Raw genomic sequence first — 10,335 nt, 5'->3', positions numbered from 1 at the left:
AAGCTTGCATATTTGCAGGTTACAACAAGAGCTGAACTTGCACTAACCAATCTTTCTCTCTAGTTATTTCCTAATTTAGAATGAAGGAGGAGACTGGTGCAATTTTCACAGTCCAACTGGCAGCTGTTTATCTCTCTGGCCGATAAACTTTAGATTTTCTTTTCTTCCTCCTTCTTCAGTTCCGCTAAAATCTGTTTGCTTTGGGTGGCTGCAGCCCTTCTTCCCCCTCTGGTCTTCAGCTGCCTTCTCCATATTTGCCCTTGAGCCAGCAAGCCTTCCTCCATCCAGCACTCCCTCATACAAGCCAGGTTTATCAGTCTAGATAGCTTTTACTAAACACGCAGGTCTTCACCTCCCAGATCTGCCAAATTCAAATTTTAGGTGTCCCTTCTGTCCCGATTCTCCTCCTTCCTTCTTCACAGAATCCTCTGACATGTTCTTTTTTTTTTTTTTTGCTTTTTTTTTCTCGTTTTTTTTCTTATATTTTTTTTTATTGAAAATTTTTAAAAGTTTTACAATATAACTCCCCACCTCCCTCAAACCCCAGGGAAGGGGGGGTGGAGGGAGGGGGGGGGTGAAGGGTCTCGATGTGTGTCCCAAATGTTATGTTATTAATATGAGACAGAATTTAATATAATGGGAATTCAAAACAATTCTATAACATCCTTTAGCTCTCTCCTAAACTAACATATTAAACATCATTATTACAAATTGTTTAATTTTAATAAAATATACTACATTAACAACCACAAATTTACTCAAAAACCAAATGAAACTTTTTAGTTCCATATTTCTTCTCAATATAATCTATCCATCTTCTCCAAACCAATATATATCTTTCTTGTGAGTAATCCTTCACATAGGCTGAAATCTTAGCCATTTCTGCTAAGTTTGAAACTTTAAATGCCCAATCTTCTACCCACACATTTGCAGCCCCGCTACCCACACATTTGCAGCCCCGCTGGGAGAACTGATCTGCAGGTCAGCCAAGCTGGGATCAACTGGCCTGGCTTGCTCCTTCGGGGGTCTGCAAGAGGTAATGGCAGGCAGGTCCCCCAGCTCTGGAAGGACCGCTTGGAACAAGGACGGAGAGCTGAGCCTCGGTCAGCCCAGATCCTTCCTAAGAATTCATCGAAGGGTTGATCTTGCCTGAGTAGCACAACTGACCTGGCTTGGGTCTTCTGAGAGATCTCGTGGCTCCTTCTCCAGGCCAAGGCAACTGGGAGCGAAAGCGGCAGGCCCTGGGACCTCGAATCCATTGCAAGCCACCTCTGCTGAAGTTTTGGAAGTCGAGGCTTTCAGGCTATGGGCGCAAATTCGTGACAGCACCCGACATTTTTCTATGTCCCCACTCTGGCAGGCAAAGCTTCAGCTTTTTGAAGGAATCCCCCAAGAACCTCTAGCTCAGTGTTTCTCAACCTTGACAATTTTAAGGCATGTGGACTTCAACTCCCAGAATTCCACAGCCAGCATTGCTGGCTGTGGAATTCTGGGAGTTGAAGTCCACATGCCTTAAAATTGTCAAGGTTGAGAAACACTGCTAGCTCCTTCCAGTGACAGAGAATTTCACACATGCACACACACACACACACACTCCAGCTGGATTTCTTTCAGGAACTTGGTTTCCTTGCATTCTGCTTGGGGAGGGGAGGGGAGGGGCAGGGGAGACCCCTGGGAGTGTTTCTGCAGAGAAGCCCAAGGAGCTCATCCCAGCCATTCCCCCCCCCTCATCCCTTTGCAGGTAATCCTGTTTCATGCTTAATCAGTTCCGCTTCTTCCTTCCTGACTGGAAGATCCCATCAAAATGCCCCTGCACACCGAGGGAGCCAGGCAGATCCCATCTGCTCCTTCTGAAATAGGAGCAGCAGTTTTGCCCCCCCCCCCAAAAAAGTGGGCAGGGCACCATGGAAGCCCCTGTCCCGGCCCTCAGACTCTGAGCTGCCTTCCATTCCTCAAAGATAAAAGTTAAATCTGCCTTGTATTCCAAGGGGGGGGGGAGAACAGGAATTCCAGAGAGGGGCAGCCTCCTCCTCCTCCCCCCACCCTTGCGTCCTCAGCCAAGGGCCTGAAAGGTCTGGGCACCAGCAAGCCCTCTTTGACCCAGGGCCATCCTGGGAGAATTCGGATCTTTGCTTGCAGGCCTTCCATCACCCAAGGGGGAACATCCCCCGTGGGATGACCTCGCCCATCATCCTCACTTGCACTGAAGCTGGGGGGGGGGAGGCAATTGGAGGGGATGTAACTGAGATGTATAAAGCCACCTGTGCCATAGACCAGTGATGGCGAACCTTTTAGAGACCAAGTGCCCAAACTGCAACCCAAAACCCACTTATGTATCGCCGGGTGCCGGGTGGGTGTGGCCCACTCGGGCGCAGCTACAGTGGGCGTGGCAGACTGGGTGGGCATGGCCGGGGTGAGCGTGGCCACCTTGATGTTGCTTATGGGGAGGGACACCTGTGGGACCCGGGCAGGGTTGGGGGAGATCCAGGAGGTCTCTGGTGGGTGGGATGGTGGACTCCCCAATGGCGGCTCCAGGCTGGCTGGCCTTAGGCCAGTGATGGCGAACTTTTAGAGACCACGGGATGGCGTGTGCCCACAGAGAGGGCTCTGCGTGCCGCCTCTGGCACGCGTGCCATAGGTTCGCCACCACTGCCATAGACCACGCGGACTTGGAGAAGCCTTGCTCCCTCTGGCCAAAAACTGGAAGGGAGGAGGAGGGGGCCACCCATTAGGGCAATCAGAAGCAGACCACTTCTCACAAGGCCCAGGGACCCTCCCATAGCCTGCCTCAGGGCAGCTGAGTCATTAATTCACTGATTCATTACTGCTCAATGAGATGATGACCACTAGCTAGAACAGCTCCAGAAAGGAATTGGAGAAGTTCAGGAAGGAGGGGGCTATCCAGGGCTGGGAGTCTTGAAGACTCCATATTACCACCACTAGTTTGGGACAGCACCCTCCCAACCTCGGTTCTATAGCCTCCCCCCCCCAATGAGTCTTCTCATGAGCTGCTTTGGCCACACACACACCCCCAACCGGGAAGCTGGAGGGGTGGAGCCCGGCTTATGCAGGCCACTTCCAGAGTAAGCAGGAGGGGAGAGGAAGGGCAGCCAAAGTTTGGGGAGGGGGGTGATGCAGAACTGTGGGGGAGGGGAGGCATTGCTTGCAGCCCTGCAGGCCCAGACCTGGCAATCCACAAAGCTGGACAGGTCCAGGCTTGCTGATAAAGGTCATTGTCCATGCTAACAGTTGTCCTTGAGGGCCTGGAGATCTCTCTCTCTCCCCCCCTCTCCCTTACACACACACACACACACACACACAAAACATCTTGAGTGGCTTGTAGAATTTTAGTTTTCCTTACAAGCAGGATGGGCATCCTGGGTGAAGGTAGCATAATTAATCAATCAGTTGTTCAATTAATTATTGACACTTGAATAGTGACCCTGGGCGGTGAAGGTTATAGGACAATCAAAATACATAAAAATGATTAAAACAGATCATCTATAGAAATAAAAATGTAAATGTTCGTTTGTTCAAAATCTTAAATCTCCGAAAGTTCTTTACCGATTGCTTTGACATTTTGACACAACGTTGCATTCGAATACGCGCGTGTTTTTATATACCTACTATTATATAGCTGTCACACCTGTGACAGGTAAAAACATGCTCTTTAAAGCATAAAAACATGCTTTAATGAGCAACGTCGTAGAAGCAACAATCTTGACAGGACCTTTCAAAGGCGAAGATGTCCTCATTCCTCGCATTCCTATGATTCCAACGGATATGCCATTTCAATTTAAGAGATTGCAATTCCCAATTCGATTGGCGTTTGCAATCACCATCAACAGAGCTCAGGGCCAATCTTTAGAATTGTGCGGTTTAGATCTAGACACGGATTGCTTCTCACATGGACAATTATATGTTGCATGTTCTAGAGTCGGCAAACCAGACAATCTCTATATCTGCACAGACAATGGAACAACAAAAAATATTGTATACCCACAAGCATTGTGAAATTAAACATTACAAACGTGTGCTTTCTCTTTTCTTTCTTTTCCATTTAACCAGACTGAGCCACAGCAACGCGTGGCCGGGTACAGCTAGTTTAAAAAATAAAAACAAAGCGGTGTCAAAGTACACCAAAAGTAGATTCTGTTAACTCTCCTAATTCTGTTTCTGGTCCTGAAGGAAGATTTTCCTACCGCACTGCAGGGAATGCAGAAGGGAAAATGCAACTTAATACACAGAAGTCAGGAAATTGGGATGGGGGGCTCCTGGTGCTCTCCTGGCTCTGGAATTGCTACCTTTGGCAGCAAGATGGGAGCCATTCCACCCCCCCCCCGTCTTCTGGCCCAAAGGCCAGAAGGTCACAACAGCCAGAGAGCCCACCCCGTGCATCTTTTCTCCCACAGAACTCAATGCTGCTTTCTCCTCTTCTGGGGGGCTACCCCCTCACCCATCAGTCTGACCCCCCCAAGCAGGCACTCCCTCCTCTGGCCAACCCAGTTTCCCCAGTGGAAAACATCTGGGGGTGCAAGCAACGTGGTTCTTGGGTCAAGAAATGAACCCCCCAAAGGGACAAACGCCGCTGTGGCCCCTCTTGGCTGGGGGCAAGGTGGGAGCTGCCTGGGCACTGTGGGGTCTCGCGCAGCCTTGCTTACTCTGAGTAGCATCTTCCCCCTCTTCTCCTGGCAGGGCAGGTGGATCGGCGGTTACAGCCTTGGGGTCCCAGGCTTTGCGAGGTGCCCTCTTGGTGGCCCCCACCCTCCGGGGGTCTTGTGAAGCCCTCCTCTTCCTGGGCAGCTGCATAATGTGCAAGAAGGGTCTGTGGCTTGGCTGAAGCTTTGGCCTTCCACTCCCAGGGCCCCCCCTCCCTCCCTCTCTCCCCCCCCAGGCAGAAGAGCTGCCAGCCAGTATGCAGAAGGCAAGCCCCCTCCTTCTACCTCCCTCAAGGGAAGGGGAAGGGCAGGGAGATGCTCTGGACCTCCAACCCAGCCCTCCCCAGAGGCCACACTGCTGGCCCCAAAGGCAGGGCCCCCTTGGGAAGGGCCCCGTCCCAGCAGGCCGATCTTGTCCTCCTGCTTCCTGCCGCGGCTGCAGAGCTACTTGGGTAACGGTTGCCTAAACCAGGGGTCTCCAACCTTGGCCACTTTAAGACTTGTGGACTTCAACTCCCAGAATTCCTCAGCCAGCTTTGCCTCCTGCCACAGCTGCAGAGCTACTTGGGTAACGGTTGCCTAAACCAGGGGTCTCCAACGTTGGCCACTTTAAGACTTGTGGACTTCAACTCCCAACTTCAACTCCCAGCAAAGCTGGCTGAGGAATTCTGGGAGTTGAAGTCCACAAGTCTTAAAGCGGCCAACGTTGGAGACCCCTGGCCCTAAACCCAGCCAGAAAGTGGCTTAGCGCAGAGGGAAAAACCACACGCGGGAGACGATCTGGCTGGAATTCAACACGCGAAAACACGCTTTTAAAAACCAAACCACAACAGCTACACGTGTTTAAAGGCAAACCAAACTGAGGGGGGAGCGCCGGCGGCCCAGACTCCCGGCCCTGCGAGGCAGGCTGGCGAGAGGGGAAACGGCTCGAGACCCCCCGGTTAGATTCCGGGACCGAGGAATCCCAGCGCCCCCCGACCGACCCCTTCCTCGCTTCAGCCGGAGCGCTTCCCTGGGGAAGCACCGGCCGGACTCCCCGCCCTGACCCAGGCCCGCTGGCTCCGGGGCTGATTCTGGTTCGGGGCCACCGGTTGGGGGGGGGAGGCGGGCGACGCCTTTGCGGGGACCCCGGTCCCCTTTTTGCGAGGGGAGGGAGGGGGGGTCGTTCTGGAGCCTCCCCCCCCCGCCAGGTCTCCAGGAGGGAAAAGCATTTCCTGGTTCTCCCCCCCCCCCCATTAACATTCCAAGCACCTTGAGAAGAGATGAAAGCGGAGGGGGCGGCGGCAGCCCCTCCTCCCGCCAGATGTGATTATTATGGGCTGCCCGAAAGGAGGGCTCCTTTTCTGCGGCGGCGGGACAAAGCTCCTGGCCCACTTCAAAGGCTCCTAATTGATGCTAATGACTATTAGATGGAACGGGGCCTTCTTTGTGCGTGTGGGGGGGGGGCGCGGCTTTTACAGTCCCTGCTCCACAAAGGGCTCCTTCCTCCGTCCTTCTCCCGCCGGGCTTTTCAGAAAAGGGGGCCCTCCTGTGCTCCCCCCCCCTCCTCTGCACTAGACATCCTGCAGGTTCATTTCACTTCTTTAGCCCTGAGAAATTTCACACCTCCAGTACCCCCCTCTCTCCTCCGCCGCCCCCCCCCCGCAAGGGAAAGGGCTGGCAATACCTACATCTCACTTCCAGGGGGAGGTAAACACCCCCCTCCCCTCCCCGATGTTTGTGAAAAGAGGAGGCTCTGCCAGGATGGTACTCCCGCTGCCCTCCCCGGGTCCTGGCAGTCCCAAAGCCTCCCTATCTCCGGAGAGTCTCCCGGCTTAAGCACAGACCGATGCCCCCCCCCTCGTGGCCTTCCTCCCGTGGGCAGTCTGTGGGGGGACTGGCCCTCGAGGAAGCCCCTGCTTTGGTCGGACACAAGGGCATCCCCTCCAGGCCACGCTGGCAGCCTTTCAGACCCTCCGTGCCCTGGCGTTCCTGCCAGGCTGGCATCCAATTTCTATAAGGGGGATTGTCTCCACGTTGCAGAGTCTGCAGTTAGTGGACCCTCAGAAAAGCTATGTAGGACTGGAGACCACTAGGAGATCCCAGGTTGTAGGCTAGACTAGGAAGCTGGAAAAACTCACCATTCTATTTTATGGGGAAAGCAACAGGGAAGGGGCCTGGAAGTAGTCAGGGGCCAGCCGGGTTCACCGAGTGGGCCTCAAGGAGCTGGTGCCTCTTTCATCTGGGAACCCTGCACCCCAACCAAGTTTGGGCCACCGACAGAGCACCCCACTCTGGGCAAAGGGGCTCTTTCAGTGGTGGCCCCCTCCTCTCCTGGAGAGGCATTTTGGCCACCCGCCTTTGCTGGCACTGGCGAAAGGGAAGGAGGGTCCAGACTGCTGGATCACTTTGCTTGACGGGGGGGGGGGGAGATGAAAGGATTGGGGATGCATCCGTAGCGCTGAAAATTAATGACAAAACGGACAGGCGGGATGACATTTGTGTTGCACCCTGACTGAGGAAGGAGGGAGGGGGGCAGTTCTCTTCTTTAAGGCAGGTCGACTTGATTCACGAGCCCCCCTCCTCCAACAAGCAGCGTTCTCTGCCCGGGGAGGCGGAAAAGAGGGAGGGAGCCCCGGTTCTCCGCCGGGCACCGCCAGCTGCTTGGCACAGCTTCAGTCTTCGGGGGGCCTCCACCCCGTGAGCCTCCGGGCGCCGGTGCCGCCGCCAGCCCCCCGCCCGCCTTTCTCCTCCCGGCCCCGCTGGCCAGGCCTGCCTTTCGCCTCGCCCGGGGAGAGCGGTCGGTGACTCCGCGCCCCCTGCCCGACGGCCTCTCCTCCGCCGGGGCGGTCCGGGCCACGCAGCTTTGGGCAGGCCGGTCCGGGCCACGCCCTCCGCCCCTGCGCGCCCCTGCCTGGCCTCCCTATAAGGCCCCCGCGGCCCGGCCCGCCGCAGACTCCGCGCCCCGTCCGAGGATGCTGCGCAGCCCGCCGCCGGATCCCGCCGCCCCGCCGCCCTGCAAGGCTCGGAGCCGCTTCGACATCGAGTCGCTGCTAGCCAAGTCGGAGCCGCCCCGTCGGGAGTCGCCGGTGCCCCGCGCCTGGGCCGCCGCCGCCTCTGCCGCGCCCGCGCTGCACTTCGGCTGCGTGGCGGCGGCGCTGCGCTTCCCGGCCCTGTATCTGACCGCGCAGCAGCCCTTCCTCTCGGCCCCGACCTGCCGGTGCGCCGCGCCCGCCTGCAAGAGGCCAGGTGAGGAGGCCGGCCGCCCCGTCTGCGCGCGGGGGGGGAACCCTGAGGTCCGCTCGTCGAGCCCGCTCCCAGCCCGGAGGTAGACTGCGGGTGAGCTGGGAGGCTCCACGGCCTTACCCCGATAGAGCCCGTTGCTCCCGCCCCTTAAAAGCATCGGAGCCGTCCAGGCAGAGGCGTCTGAACCGGGCTCTCCGGCGGCCAGGCGGAACCCGCAGGCTCGTGCCCTCGACGGATGCCGAAAAGGGGAGGTGGGAGGGAGGGAGGGAGGCGGGTCCCGATCCAGAATCCAGCAGGAAAGGCGACTGAAGTAAGTCCCGGCTTTGTGACCGGGAGGCGCTCTGGGAAATGCCGTGGAGGAGGACGCTCCCCTCCCGACCCCCCCCCCCCACGGGAGAAGCTCCTGCGGGACGGGGGGTGCGATCCGCTTTCCCTCCCGGCTCCGGGTCACTCTCCGGCTCCTCTTGCGGTCGCAGGCCCGGAGTTCCCGCGCTGCACGGGGCCGCTGGGGCCGGCCCTTCCCTGGAGAGCCGGAGGGCCCTGCAAGATGAAGCGAGTGCGCACCGTCTTCACGCCGGAGCAGCTGGAGCGCCTGGAGGAGGAGTTCCTGAAGCAGCAGTACATGGTGGGCTCGGAGCGCCTGGACCTGGCAGCCACCCTGCAGCTCACGGAGACCCAGGTAGGCAGCCCCCCCTCCCCCTCGGGGCACAGGAAGGGCCTGGAGAAGTAAAGGGGGGCTACAGAACAGTATCTTTGGGGGGGCATTTCCAGAGTTCTCTCGCATCAGGAGGAAGCCCGGTGTTCCCCTCTGAAACAGTGGCCAGACACTGGCAGGCCCCTGGAGCAGCCCATCACAGAAACAGGAGGAGGAGGAGGAGGAGGAGGAGGAGAAGGCTGTGGTCCAGCGCGGAGAATCCCTGCTGTCATTTTGGGCAGGACAGAAAGTGCTACTCCGCCTGCCTCTGTTGGCCAACCGAGTATGGCTCCCTCGTTGTTACCCTTTAGTTTTTAGACTGAAGGCTGCTTGTCAAAGCTGATGGCCAGACCTATTTCCCCCCCACCCCCCAAGGCTGGAAATAAATAGTAAAAATGGCAGAACAAATGAAGCAATTTATGCAACCTGCAGAACTTCTCATGTTGACGGAAGAACTAGTCTCGTTCTGATTTAGTTGTCTAGATACAGCAACTGAACTGCAGAAAAGTGTTTGGAAGTAATGGCTGCACGAGGCTGTTCATCCTTTGCTTCCTTCAGAGTCCAGCTGAAAGTAAACAGTGGGACTTTGCCTCGGCATAAATTCAGTGCAAGTGGAACCTTCAAGGTGCATCTGCATCAAAAACAAGGCCCATTTTCTCCCTGCCTCTTGCTGGCCTGATGAGGAATTATACACGGCCCGGAGACTTTTTTTATGAGATGGGGAGCCATACAAATTGGATAAATAACATAAATGCAGGGGAATCAGGCTCTTGGATGGATGCTCGTACAGCTTCAAAATATTACAAGAATGCCCAAAGTCCTGCGAAGATCTGGGAGGCTCCCTCCGTCCCCAGAGCTGTGTCCGGACTGGGTACAAATGTCCTCTTTCCATCTTTTGCTTCCTTTCCTCACTTAGGCCTAGAAGCATGCTTGGCTGCTTCTTTCTAGCAAGTGGGACATCTGTGGGCCTCCAGATGTTGCTGAGCCCCCTCCCCCTCTCAACAGCCGTGCCAGCCCAGCTGGGCCGGGGAAGGCCTGGGCTTCAGGGCTCTCTCTCTCTCTCTCTCCTTTCAGGTCAAGGTCTGGTTCCAGAACCGCAGAATCAAGTGGCGCAAGCAGAGCCTGGAGCAGAAGGCGGCCAAGCTCTCCTCGCAGTTTGGGAGGACACAGGCGGCCCCCTCTGGCCCGCTGGACAGGCAGGACAATGACAGGGAAGAAGACGTCAATGTGGACTTTTAGCCTCGCCTCCTGCCCCAAGGCTCTTTGCAAGCCAGACCCGCGGGCCGTGGGTCGTGGCCCCTCCTGCTCCTTGGAAGAAACCAGCCGGCCAGCACAGGTGGGGGAATGGGAATTGGAAGGCCCAGCTGAAGCTGAAGTGGGGCCTGGGTCAGCTAAGATGCCTCCTGAAAGCCTGTCTCCCCCCCCCCTCATGTCTGGTTTCCAGCCTGGCCCCTGCTCTGCCCCAGAAGCTGCAGAGGAGCCCCATTGTCCCCTCTGGCTTGAAATCTGCAGCTGTGATGGATCCAGTAGATTCCTTCTTGGGACCCCTTGGGGCCCCACCTGCCTCCCAATAATTGTATACAGCTGTGCTGCACTGATTACCTGTTTTTTTGGGTGGGTTGTGCTGTTTTAATTAAATCAATCAACCCCCCCACCCCTCTCAGACTGTCCTGGACCTTTGGGGGGGGAGATTCTTGCCCAGTGCATTGCCTGCACCCCCCAATTGGGGGTTAATACAGCAAGGGAACCAGGCCTGGC

General features: G+C 56.5%; 1 protein-coding gene across 1 annotated transcript; it reads left to right on the top strand.

Moving 5' to 3' along the window:
• The first annotated feature begins 6,401 nt into the window (after nucleotides 1–6,401).
• On the top strand, nucleotides 6,402–9,816 carry LOC107295860 (homeobox protein not2-like). The gene is made up of 4 exons (XM_015825194.1): nucleotides 6,402–6,462; nucleotides 7,593–7,886; nucleotides 8,360–8,562; nucleotides 9,652–9,816. Exons 1-4 carry the CDS (start codon nucleotides 6,402–6,404, stop codon nucleotides 9,814–9,816), a joined length of 723 nt encoding a protein of 240 aa, XP_015680680.1.
• The last annotated feature ends 519 nt before the right edge of the window (nucleotides 9,817–10,335 follow it).

Source organism: Protobothrops mucrosquamatus, unplaced genomic scaffold (assembly GCF_001527695.2).
Source record: "Protobothrops mucrosquamatus isolate PMUCROS unplaced genomic scaffold, P.Mucros_1.0 scaffold2540, whole genome shotgun sequence".
Taxonomy (NCBI): domain Eukaryota; kingdom Metazoa; phylum Chordata; class Lepidosauria; order Squamata; family Viperidae; genus Protobothrops; species Protobothrops mucrosquamatus.
This window is presented reverse-complemented; position numbering and strand designations above follow the sequence as displayed.

What these genes read in the sequence shown, in the direction of transcription:
- LOC107295860 (XM_015825194.1), top strand. Translation starts at nt 6,402, where the DNA reads ATGGTACTCCCGCTGCCCTCCCCGGGTCCTGGCAGTCCCAAAGCCTCC. An exon ending in AGCCTCCCTATCTCCGGAGA is followed by an intron (nt 6,463 to 7,592) that starts GTCTCCCGGCTT and finishes GGCCCGCCGCAG; the next exon opens with ACTCCGCGCCCCGTCCGAGG. An exon ending in TGCAGCTCACGGAGACCCAG is followed by an intron (nt 8,563 to 9,651) that starts GTAGGCAGCCCC and finishes CTCTCCTTTCAG; the next exon opens with GTCAAGGTCTGGTTCCAGAA.